The 13,039-nt window shown below is 34.1% G+C and overlaps 1 protein-coding gene across 4 annotated transcripts in view; it reads left to right on the top strand.

Moving 5' to 3' along the window:
• NUCKS1 (nuclear casein kinase and cyclin dependent kinase substrate 1) overlaps positions 1–13,039 on the top strand; it is a 44,301-nt gene that overhangs the window by 21,159 nt on the left and 10,103 nt on the right. For 3 of the 4 annotated variants that reach the window (XM_056815817.1, XM_007481269.3, XM_007481268.3), the window contains exons 2-3: positions 8,243–8,292; positions 9,570–9,675. In XM_056815817.1, coding sequence (XP_056671795.1) covers positions 8,243–8,292; positions 9,570–9,675 — 156 coding nt within the window. Of the gene's footprint in view, positions 1–7,586; positions 7,657–8,242; positions 8,293–9,569; positions 9,676–13,039 lie in introns of those variants that run through there. The other variant, XM_056815818.1, reaches the window with a different exon arrangement.

Raw genomic sequence — 13,039 nt, 5'->3', positions numbered from 1 at the left:
CAGTAGTAATTCACTATATTCCTATATATCCACTATATTCAGTTATTTCCCCATCTGTGGATATCTACTTTGTTTCCAGTTTCTGAAAGTTGTAGGGAACTTTAAAGATCATCTAGTTCAACCTTTCCCCAATGCACAAATCCCATCTATCCCAATAACAGTGTCCTATGTCTGCTAAAATGCTCTCCAGTGAAAAGAGAACACTTTTAGAGAGTTCTTCCCTATAGTAAATTAAAGTAGTCATAATTTACATTTATCTGCCCTAAGTCTTCTTTCTGGAGCAACTCAGAACATTTGTCCTTTTGCCACATAACAGTTGTCTTCCCTTATTTCTCTCTTCAGAGTAAGCATTTCTAGTCAAAGGAAGCTGACTGCTTTTTAGGCCCCTTAACATAACTGTTCTCTGTATAAGCTTCATTTTGTAAGCACCCTTTTAAAAAATATGTCTAAACACACTTTTATAATAACAGCAATATAATGATAAGAAAAGCAGTTGAAAATACATAATTTATCACTTGTTTATTTGGGTGTATGTTTGGGGGTTTTGGTTGTATAAGATAATTCACTTATAAAAATGAATAATATGGAAATGTTTTAGGTGATACATGTATAACCTAGATGGAATTACTTGACCTCTCAGGGTGGGGATGGGGTTGACAATATAAATCATATAACTTTGGAAAACTTATGTGAAAATTTTTATTTAAATACATAAAAATAAGTCCAAAATTGATCACAATGTTCCAGATGTGATCTGACATCTACCAAGCCCCACTTGGCTTGTGGGGGCATTTTAGAAAGGATATTGATGAGTTAGAGAGAGCCCAGAGGCAGCCAGCTATATTTTACATGGGAAGAGAAGAATTGGATTAGGGGTTATGGGGGGTGGGTAATAACAACTATCTTCAAGTATTTGAAAGGTAGAACTGGTCATTTGGAAGACTGATACATGTATTCTACTTTGCCCTGGAGGCCAGATTTTAGGAGCATTTTGTTGAAGTTTCTTAAGATCTAGGGGAAAATTCCTAATAATTTGAACCATACAAAAATGAAATGGACTTTATAGTAGTGGGTTCTTTTTCCAGAGGATTAATCACCAGAGATTTTTGTTAGGCTATTGCATCTGAGGTTCCTTACAATTCCAAGAGCATTTTGTGTTGTTTTTTTCCTTTAACTTAGTCTTACATGAGAATAAAAAGAATGGCTGCCTTTCTATATAGGGTTTTTTTTTAATCATCATACATGCCCCTGGTAAAAAAAACCAACATTCTTCTGGATGAAATTATGAGAGATCACTTTAGGATTCAATTCAATAGTCCAGTAGATCAGAATAGATTAATTATGAAAAAATCTTTAAAAATGTTAGTGGTCAAATTTTTAATTTGCATTTCTTCATATAATCATGCCCATGTAGGCTCCATAAATTAAAATGCTTCTTGTGTGTAGTAGAGAAACATGATCTTAAGTGGAATTCTTGTAAACTGGTAAATTGGAATTTGGTAAAGTGTTTACCAAAAGGAGATCCACTATTAACTTTTTCTAATTTCTCTAAATGATGATTTCATCCTTCAGAAGGTAGAGGAACCAGAGAAGATAAATTCCTTACCTAGATTTTTACTAACACAGAAGAACTCATTGCTAGAATGGAAATCATAGGACTATCTGGGAGAAGTGATCACTTCCTAGAATTTTTGAAAAGGAGAAGAATACTAGACTTAGTCTTCCGAAATGCATTCTAGATTTGAGAGGATCCAGAAGAAAGGTAAGTAAAAGCTATCCTATGAACTAAAATTCTAAAGGACAGCACAAACTCAGGAAGTATGGGAAAACTACAAATTGCTTATGAGTCAGGTGATTTGGCAAGAGAATTATAGCTTCCAAGAATTAAAAAGATGATAGTCCATTCTATGTACTCTGCATTAGTCCGACCTCATGTGAAATACTCTGTTGAGTTTGTAGTTACATTGATACCTTAGAGAGTATCCAGAGTGGGCAATGGTTTAGAGTTTTGAATTCATGACATTATAAGGGTCAGTTGAAGGAACTGGGACTTTTTATTTATTATTTTATATTTTTCTCAATTAAATGTAAAAACAATTTTTGGCATTTATTTTTTTTTTTAATTTTAAGCTAAAAATTCCTTTCCTTCCCTCTCCTTTAGAAGACAAGCAATTTATTATAGGTTATACATGTGTGGTCATGCAAAACACTGGACCCACCCACCCCCAAAGGAAAAGGAAAGAAAAATGTAAAAGTATGCTTAGATCTACATTCAGACACTGTCAGTTCTTTCTCTCGAAGTAGATATTTTTCATCACTAGCCCTTCAGAGAATTGTCTTGGATAAGTTTATTGTCCAGAATAACCAAGGCATTCACAGTTGATTTTCTACAATATTGCTGTTGCTCTCTATAGTGTTCTCTTGGTTCTGTTTACTTCACTTTGTATCAGTTCATCTAGGTCTGCACAAATTTTTCTGAAAGCATCCTGCTTGTCACTTCTTATAGTGTAATAATATTCCATCACAATCATATAACATGTAACAGTTTAAAGTAAAAGAAGACTAGGGTACAAAATTTAAAGCACAACCAACTTATTAATGTAAAACTCAAACAAAACTTAAGACCATGAAACAAGATGACAGCTCTTTTTTTATAGTTTTGGGTTATATGGAACAAAGAACAAGACTTTTTAGGTGGGGAACAACTTATTGTTTGAAAGAATTTTACATCATAAATGTCAGAATTGGTATGATTGATTAAAAAAGCAGAATTGTGGGGACCAGTGTGATTGGATGAAAATGGGAACAGCCCCCTCCTTCCCTCCTGTGACTATGAAATATTCATTGTTTGAGTCTATCTGCAGTGTAGTACACCGGATTTCTTTGGATAACAGACAACCTTGAAAGATAGCTTGGTGATATAAAAATACTAGTTTAGACCCTTCATCCTTCAAGGATAAAAGATTTCCTTGAGGTAAAAGCAGAACAGTGATCAGCAAGAAAACTGGATTTCTAAACTTAATTCATTACAGGTAGGCAGAATTTCTGAAGTAAGACTTAGGTGTAATAAGACAAAATCAATTAACTATAAATGGGATTTAAAAAAAAAGAATTGGTCTGATCATCTCAGACAATTTGTTTAACCATTCTGTTCGACCATTAATGGCCATTCACTCATTTTCCAATTCTTTGCTGCTATAAAAAGAGCTGCTAATAATTTTCTTTTTATATATAAAGGTCCTTTTCCTTTTTCTTTGGAGTACAGTCCTAGTAGTAGTATTGCTTGGTCAAAGGGTATGCACAGTTTTATAACTCTTTAGATATAGTGCCAAATTACTTTACAGAATGGTTGGATCAATTCATATCTCCATTATTAGTGGCCCAATTTTCCTATACCCCCTTCAGCTTTTGTCAATTTCCTTTTCTGCCATATTGGCCAATTTACTAGGTGTGAGGTGGTATTTCAGAATTCCTTTTAATTTGCATTTCTCTAATCAACAGTGGTTTAGTGTATTTTTCATGTAACTTTAAATAGTTTTGATTTTTTTTTTCTGAAAACTACCTCTTCATATCAGTTGAACATTTTATCAGACAGTATTCATTATTCATATTCAGTATTCATATCAGACAATATTCATTCTTACAAATTTGACTCAATTGCTTAAGAAATGAGGCCTTTCTCAGAGAAATGTAAAAAATTCCCAGTTTCCTGCTTTCCTTCTAAAACCTTGGCCACGTTGATTTTACTTGTACAAAACCTTTTTAATTTTATGTAATCAAAATTATCCATTTTATATCCAGTAATGCTTTCTGTTTCTTGCTTGGTCATAAATTCTTTCCTTATCCATAGATCTGACAGGCAAACTCTTCATGGTCTCCTAATTTGTTTATGATAACATTCTTAATATCCAAATCATGTACCTGTTTTGACCTTTATGGTATGAGATGTTGGCCTATACCAGTTTCTGCCAAACTGTTTTTAGGTTTTCCTGGTGATTTTTATCAGATAGTGAACTCTTGTCCCAAAAGCTTGGATCTTTGCATTTATTAAATGGTAGATTGCTGTGGTCATTGACTACTATGTATTGTATACCTAATCTATTCTTCTGATAACCACTATTCTTTAGGGTAGTCCCAGATTGTTTTGATGATTACTACTTCCTGATACAGTTTGAGATCTGCTATTTCTTCTTTTTTTTCACTAATTTTCTTTACGTTCTTCACTTTTTGTTCTTCCAAATGAATTTTGTTATGTTTTCTGGCTCTATAAAATAATTTTTTGGCAGCTTGTTGTGGCACTGAATTAATTTCAGTAGAATTGTTTTGTTATTGGCTTAGCCTACCTTTGAGCAATTAATTTTTCTCCTGATTTTTACACCTGATTTCATTTGTGTGAAAAGTGTTTTGTAATTGTGTTCATATAATTCGAGGTTTTCTTTTTTTTATCTCTTGCTGCTGGTTTTTGTTGGCTAATATGTAGAAATGCTGATGTTTTGTGTGGGCTTATTTTATATCCTGCAACTTTGCAAAAATGATTTCAACCAAATTTTTAGTTGATTCTTGAGGATTCCTTAAGCATGTTATCATAATTTGCAAAGAATGATAGTTTTGTTATCTCATTGCCTATTCTAATTCCTTCCATTTCTTGTGTTATTACTACAGTTAGCATTTCTAGTACAATATTGAATAATAGTGGTGATGATAATGGACATCCTTGCTTCACCCCTGATTTAATTGGAAGACTTCTAACTCATCCAAGAATTGGGTGTTTTTAGGCTGGAGAAGAGATGACTCTGGGAAAGAAGATAGCTCATTTCAGATATTTGAAGGGCTGGCATGTGCAGGAAGTATTTTTTTTTTTCTGGTAGGGGTGGGCCCTAGAATGAAGAAACAAATGTTTTGATGACAATGAATGAAAATTGCAAAGGCAGGTTTAGGCTTAATGTCAGGAAAAGTTTACTTACAATTAGTACCATCCAAAAGTGGGAACAGGCTGCTTTGGGGAGGTGGTAGGTTCTCTTTTGTTAAAATTCTTTAAGCAAAGTTTGAATGTGCTTGTGGAGGTTCCATTTACTTTTTTATTGATTTAAAAAGCATTATTTTCTCTCCCTCTCAACTAAAAAGTAACCAAAAAAGAAAAAAAAATCAGAAGAAATGAATTCTCACATTGGCTATGCCCAAAACATGTTTCATTCTGTGTTTTAAGTCTTATCACCTCTCTAGCAGGAGGTAGGTGACATGTTTTCCTCTTCGATCCTCTAGACCAGCAGTTCTTAACCTCTCAATTTGTAGCAATGAGAATACATAATGCATATCAGATATTTACATTCCGAATCATAACTGTAGCAAAATTACAGTTTTGAAATAGCCACCAAAATAATTTTTTGGTTTGGGGTCACTGCAACATGAGGAACTGTATTGTGGCAGGGTTATGGCATTAGAAAGGTTGAGAACCACTGCTCTAGACCCGTATTGGCGAACCTATGGCACAGGTGCTGGACAGGGGCCTGCTCCACTCCCCCTCTCCACATGCAATCTGCCCAGCAGTCCAATGGGAACATTTCCTCCCTCCCCTATCTGGGGTAAGGCTAGGGGGCTTGCAGGCTGCATGAGGGTTGCAGTTTGGGCGCTTGATCTTTAAAAGGTTTACCATCACTGCTCTAGACTATATTTTATCATTTCATTGTTCAGATTTCTAAAGTCTTTTGCAGTTTTTTTCCTCTTTATAATGTCATTGTATAAGTTGTTTTCCTAATTCTATTTATTTCATTCTATATCAGTTCATGCAGTCCTTCCCAGCTTCTTCTGAAATGGTGGTACCTTTTTTTTTCCCTTTCATTTTTTTTATAGCACAGTAGTATCCTGTTATATTTATATGCTGTCTTTGCTTAGTCCTTTCCCAATATACAAACACCTCCTTGGTTTTCAGATTTGCTGCCACAAAAATATTTTTGTATTTAATGAGTCCTTGCAAGGGACAACATTTCTTTTAGGTAGGAGTTAGACTGTATGGCTACTGAGGTCCTTTTCACCTCTGAAATACTATGATTTACTTTATTTTGCCTATTAGAAGAGTGACACAAAATAGTTCATTAAACACAGTTATAGTCAGTTGTCTTTAAAAGTTTTTTGGGGGGGGGGCAGCTGGGTAGCTCAGTGGATTGAGAGCCAGGCCCAGAGACGGGAGGTCCTAGGTTCAAATCTGGCCTCAGACACATCCTAACTATGTGACCCTGGGCAAGTCACTTAACCCCCATTGCCTAGCCCTTACCACTCTTCTGCCTTGGAGCCAATACACAGTATTGACTCCCAAGACGGAAGGTAAGGGCTTAAAAAAAAAAGTTTGTTTTTTTTTAAAGACTTCTCTAACTACCAAAAAAGTCAGGCTTTTTAGGGACCTATAACACTGTTAGTACATTGTTGATCTCTTCATCTGTCCCCATCCCATGAACGTATTTTGAGAAATGTCTCCTCATATCTTCCTCTTTGGTCAGATGTTGAAACAAAAAACTTCAGTCTGACCAGCTTGTCTCTATTTAATTGTAGTGATGCTGCTATGTTTCCCTTACTCCTTTCAGTTCACTTTTGTTCTGTCTTTGTAAGACTGCTATAATTAAAGTAATTATAGTCTTCCTGCTCTCCCTCTAAGGCTGTTCTGAGATTCTTGCATCTTAGATGTTAATATTGAAGCTTTTTGTTGAAGAATTTTAACTTCTTTTAAATGCAAAGATTGGAAAAGTAGAAAAACAAATTGAAATTGTCTTGGATTATATTATTATATTAATGCTAAATTAATTACCTATTTTTTATCCTGTTAAGTAGGGCTTGAAAAAAATGCTTTGAAAATCCCCTGAAATCATGGGAAATGCCATTTAGAACGTTTTCAAATTTTAAGTCCAACTCTATGCATCAATTTTTTAATGTCATAGTACTTTATAACTTTTGATTACTTGTTAATTAATAAATAGCTTCCTTTGAATATTAGAAATAGAAAAATCTGATCACAATCAGTTGGTCTGCTGGACTATTTTATAACTCAAATAATTTTAATAATTGGGGCAGTGAAGATTTCTTTAGTGAAAATGTTTGGTTAACATCAAGCATTTAGGAGAATTTTTTGAATTCAATAAGTTCTAAAAAAACAGCCACTTGACTTTATCTTCCAGTTTGTTTAATTGGTGTTATAAAGTAAAAAAGGTGAACAATATCAATATTATGTAGAGAAAAGCTGCTTTTTTTCCCCCCATGAAGACTATTTTAGTAATAGTCAACCTTGTACCTGAATATGTATGGGTTTTTCCAGGAGAAAAAGAATGGATGTGAAACTTTGATTTATTTTTCTATTGTTTAGTAATGCTTGTAGCATCTAGATTGGTGAGGATAAATACTAAGATCAGGTAAACATTTAATAAAAAGAAAAATCATGAGAATAGCTGGCAATAAATAACCAGGGGGAAGTAGAAATTAAATGAATCAAGAGATAAATCTCAAAACTAATGCCAGATTTCTCATGAGGCTTTACTAGAACTTCTTTTTCATTCTTGAGTTAATAATCTATATTTGATTTGTTGACCATACCAGGCATGCATTTTGTTTAGTTTGAGATGGAGTTCTATCATAAAGGATAATGGATCTGTGCTATCACGTCATATCCCTGTAAGTCCATTTTAACTTCTGCATAAGATCATGAGAAAGCACATTAGAAGTTAGTACGGTAGTCCCTATTCTGGTTGATAGAATGGACTTGCTAGAATATAAAAAAGATCTTTAAAATGTTGTCATGGTTTGAATTTCTTTGTATTGCCATGCTCTTTGTAAACTAAATAAATTAAAATGCCTCTTGGTGCTCTTAGAAGCATGATCTTAACTGAAATTTATTCTGGAAACACTATCAAAATTCCTAGTATAAATATGACATTTTCCTGCATCTTTGTTGCAAAATTCACAAAGAAATGTTGTTATTATTTATCTTGACTATTATTTAATGGTGGTTCTATTAGCTTAATCTGATGTGATTTAGTACCGTTCAGAAAATATAGGCATTTTGTACCATTTATCAAGAAATTAGTTTCAAATATAGGGAAATGCAGAGTAAATCTCTTAAGGAAGCTTTTTAAAGGTGACTTGGAAAAGCCTGCTTTATTTCTATTGAATGAAACAGGCAATCCATATTCTGGGTGTCTTGAACAAGCCTTATAACCACCTCTTATTAATTAATGGCTTTTTAAATTCTCCCTTACAGAAACAGGAAGGTGGTCGATTATTCACAATTTCAGGAATCTGATGATGCAGGTAAGTTTGCCCTTTCAAGAAGTATATACACTAAAGTGTACCACAATATTAAATGCATTTTTAAAAGTCTCAAGTTAAAGGAAACCTTGTCCTATATAATATCCAGCCAGTATTATAATAATAAAAAGCACTTATATAGTGCTTTAAGATTTGCAAGGCACTTTACAAACATCTTATATCCTTACGACAACTCCTGTGACGTAGGTGCTATTCCCATTTTACAGATAAGGAAACTGAGTGGGGGGGATAATCAAGTGATTTTCCCAGATGTCATAAGTGTTTGAAACTAGAGTTAAATTCAGTTCTCCCTGACTCAAGGTTTAGCCCTCTATCCACCACACTATCTAGCTGCCTATACTTTTGTGACATGGACATCTTGAAAAAATATAATGGTTTTAAAAATTATTTTGAATATTATGATGGTTTTCATTAACCTTATTAGAGAAAACATTGTTAAAATGGGATACTCTAGCCCTTTTTTTCATGCTTTTTCTAAAATATTTTTACTATTAATAATTGGGTTTAAGGAAAAAATTTTCTAGGATCTATTTGAATATTAAATCTTATAGGTTTTCTTCCATTTTACTTTTCTTGGTAAAATAAATAGAAAGGTTGCCCAGTGAATAGAGCACCATTCCTGGAGTCAGAAAAACTCAAGCGCAAATTTAACCTTAGATGCTACCTGTGTGACCCTAGAAAAGTTACTTAATTCTTTTTCTTTAGTTTCTTTAATCTTTAAAATGGTGATAATAATAGCATCTGCTGCCAGGTAGATTGTTGAGAGGATCAAATTAGATAATAATTCATTCCTTTAAACTTCAGGCTTCAGTTTTCTTTAATAAGCTTCTTTAATTGGGATAACCATAAGTTCTGAAATCCTGTTAATACTTCTTTAATTCGTAAGAAATCTCTTGCTATGATAAAGATCTTTTCCCTCTGAATCCAGAGGGTTTTTAAACCTTTGAAATTGGAGGTGCAAATCATTTACCTGAAATGCTAGAATGAATTAGGGTCTGTGTATTTAAAAAAAAATTATTATTTCAACAGAATTTATTTCCTTTGTAACTTATGTATTTTATTTTATCCATTTAATCCTGAGGTGTCTGTAGGCTTTTCCAGATTGCCAGAGAGTTCATGACACACAAAAAGGTTAAGACCTCCTGGCTTAGGAGTCCCCAGTCCCACCCATTAACTCTGTTGCAAGGGAATACCTTGAATAAGAATGTAGTGCTAATTTTTAATTTAGGAATTGAACAATTTCATTTTTAACTATTAAGATGAAGATTATGGAAGAGATTCAGCCCCTCCAGCTAAGAAAATCAGATCATCACCCCGAGAGGCTAAAAACAAGAGGAGGTCTGGAAAAAATTCACAGGAAGATAGGTAAGAAGAATGCTGCTTCTCTTATTTTTTGTTATCTAATGTACCTAGTCTCCCTTTTCCCCGCTGAATCCTCTTTTGTAACAAAGCAAAAAATAGCTTCTTTCCAAAAGGAGAGAAGTTTATTTCATTACTTGATCATTGTAATAAATCAGAATTTAATTTCCATTATTATAGTTTGTGTATGTGTGTTCTCCCAGTTCTAATTTCTTTCCTTTATCTGTTCACATAAATCATCTCATGTTTCTTTGAAATTCCTCATTGTTGTCATTATTATGTATTTTTATGCCACAATTTGGTAATGTTTCCAGCTTTTTATCACTACAAAAAGTGCTACTATGAAAAAGGTCTTTTATTCTCCTACCTTTTTAAGGCTACATATGTTTATTTGTAACCATTTTTTTTTTGGAGATCAAATTATCTGATTAGTGTTGATATCTGCATTGGACCCAATTTTTCCTGCCTTTTGTAGATGCCTAAAGGAAAGAGTGCCAGATTTCTGATCAGGAGAGACCTTCATTTGAATCCTGCCAGTTACTCAGTAGTTGTGTGATCATAAGCAGTCATTTTTAACTGCTCTGATTCTCAGTTCCCTTATATTTAAAATGAGGGTAACAAAATATATAGTATTTAACAGAATTTTAGTGATGAAAAAATGATATAATTTATAGCATAAAGTGTTATTGTAAACCCTGATAAATAATTATCAGTTGTTAATAACAGGCTTGATATTATTAAGAATTTTCCCATTACTTCAGTAATCCCCCTTTGCCCTATTGTAATTAAATAAATTACTGCCAAATTGAATGTATATTACATTTATTTCTTTGTAATAATTGAAATTTATTTTCCTTTGTACATTCTTCACTTGTAAAATCAGTTATTATTAGCTGTTTCCTAATAAGAATTCCATACATTGCCCCAAAAGTCAGTAAACTGAACTGTAAGAGGACTGAAAATAACTATCAAGGGTCTGGTTATTGTGATTGAAATTTGGAATTACTAGCCCTTGAAATTTGTCTCCTATATACAAATATTGATATTATAATATGTACAAATAACTGGCAAATGTAATACTATAGAAATATGTACAGTTTTAAGGTTGGCAAATTTCCTTGAACTGGAACTGTTTTTTGAAAAAATTTGATTTCTTTGTTGATTAGGGCAGCCAGTAGCTTTTATTTTCAAAATTAGTAATAAGAATTGCCTTTAACAAGATAGTAGTCAAAAAGATTCATTATTGTACGAATATCCATTTCTTGGGTTTTTCCCAAACATCAAAGAATTATAAAATTAGAAGGGATTTGGTGGAGTAACCAGTCCTATCCCTTTCTTGACAAATATAGAAAGTAAGGCACAGAAAGGGGTGACATGCTTTGCCCACAATCATATAACTATGACAGTTAATTTCAGAACCAGGATTAGGACATAGGTTACTGAATTAAGTCTAGAAGGAATCTAAAGATTTATATTTTCCAGAGATAGAATTAAGATGGTAGAGCCAGAAGAAGCATTAGAGGCTAGCTCACCTGACATGCCTCCTTGATAGAGATTTAAAAGGTGTACCAGATAGATTCTGATCAGGAAAGCCAAGAATAATTTTTTTCAGCCCAGGACAGCTTTGGGAGACAGAAAGGGTTAAGAGCCCTGGGGAATAGGGTCTGAGAAATATCATGGATCCTCACAGAAAGGAGGGGTCCTTGAACACACACTGAGTACAGCTGAAAGTGTCATTTGACAGCTTTATCTCCCACTACCTAGTCTCGGGTCACAGACCCAGGGTAGAGAGGAGCCTTTTTGAGCAGGAACCAAGCTGTGCACCAAGCAAAGAAAAAGTTCAAGAAGCAAATGGCTGAATGATTCTGATCCTGGGAGCAAATCATAGTGTCCTAGAATAAAGGGAGATGGTATTTAGATGCTCTGAATCTTCAGAGCCTGAGCCCATAAGCAGTCTTTACTGAAACTTTTTCCCAAGCCAGGAACAAGTCAATATATCCAAACCTGGATTGAGTGTCAGGCCCAGATTGAGTGTCAGTGGATTGAGAGTCAGGCCCAGAGATGAGAGATCCTGGGTTCAAATCTGGCCTCAGACACTTCCTAGCTGTGTGACCCTGTGTGACCCTAGGCAAGTCACTTAATCCCTATTGCCTAGCCCTTACCACTCTTCTGTCTTATGTATTGGTTCCAAGACAAGGAAAGGGTTTTATTATTAAAAAAAAAAAAAGAGGACCAGGAACAGGCTCTTCCTTAGATCATACTACTTTAGAAACATGGTAAGCTAACAAATGCCCAGCCAGAACCGTGAAAGCAGCAGAGGAATATGAGAACAGAAGCTCAGACCAGACATCCCCTCTACTCTTATCTCGGCCCCTAGGATTGAGCAGGGCTGAACACTAACATAACAAAGTTAAGAAATAGACTGGAGGAATGATTGAGAACCCCATCATTTAGAGCTATTATGGTGATGAGGAAGCTCAAGACATAGAAGACAATGGCTCCCCCCAAAAATCTATAAGCAAAGCCTCAAAGAAATGCAGCTTCTCTATAAATCCAATAGGAATTCCTAGGAGAATTAGAATTAAAAAAAAATTTTCTTTTGACCAAATAAAAACAATAGAGGAAAATATTGGGAAAAGAAGCAAGAGCTAAAGAAAAAAGATTTGAAAAGAGAATTAAAAACTTAGGGAAAGGGGTATAAAACCATGGTGAAGAAAATAACTCCTTGAAAATTAGAATTGGCCAAATGGAAGGTAATGATTATGAGACATCAAGAAATACAGCAGGATTGAAAGCCAAGCCACTTCCTAGCTGTGTGACCCTGGGCAATCACTTTAATCCCTGTTGCCTAGCCCTTACCACCCTTTTGTCTTGGAACTAATACATAGTATTGGTTCTAAGGTGTAAGGTAAGGTTTGGGGGTTTTTTGTTGGTTTGTTTTTGAATTACAGCAAAATAGAAGAAAATTTGAAATATTTCATAGCAAAAATAACTGACATAGAAAACAGATTGAACAGAAGTAATTAAAGAACCATTGGACTATGTAAAAATTAAATTAGTCTCTAGTAATAAAAATATTACATTTTTAGAGGTTTACAAAGGATTATTAGAAAACAAGGAATAAAGAAGATACAAATATATAACTCACATGCCCATGACTGATTAGCCAATTTAGAACCCCCCCATGCTTAGCTTATTTACTTACATGTTTTGCAATGGAAGAGGGGAGAGAGAGAGAGAGAGAGAGAATAGAAGAGGGCAAGGTAGGAGTTACTGCCAGTTAAATACCAATTGTTATCTCGCTCAGGTGAGATTATAGGGAATTCTGGGAAATACCAAGGACTTCTAGGGATTGAAATCTGGGGTTCAA

Source organism: Monodelphis domestica, chromosome 2 (genome assembly GCF_027887165.1).
Source record: "Monodelphis domestica isolate mMonDom1 chromosome 2, mMonDom1.pri, whole genome shotgun sequence".
NCBI classification, from domain to species: domain Eukaryota; kingdom Metazoa; phylum Chordata; class Mammalia; order Didelphimorphia; family Didelphidae; genus Monodelphis; species Monodelphis domestica.
Note: the sequence above shows the minus strand (reverse complement) of the source record. Positions and strands in the feature narration are given on the sequence as shown.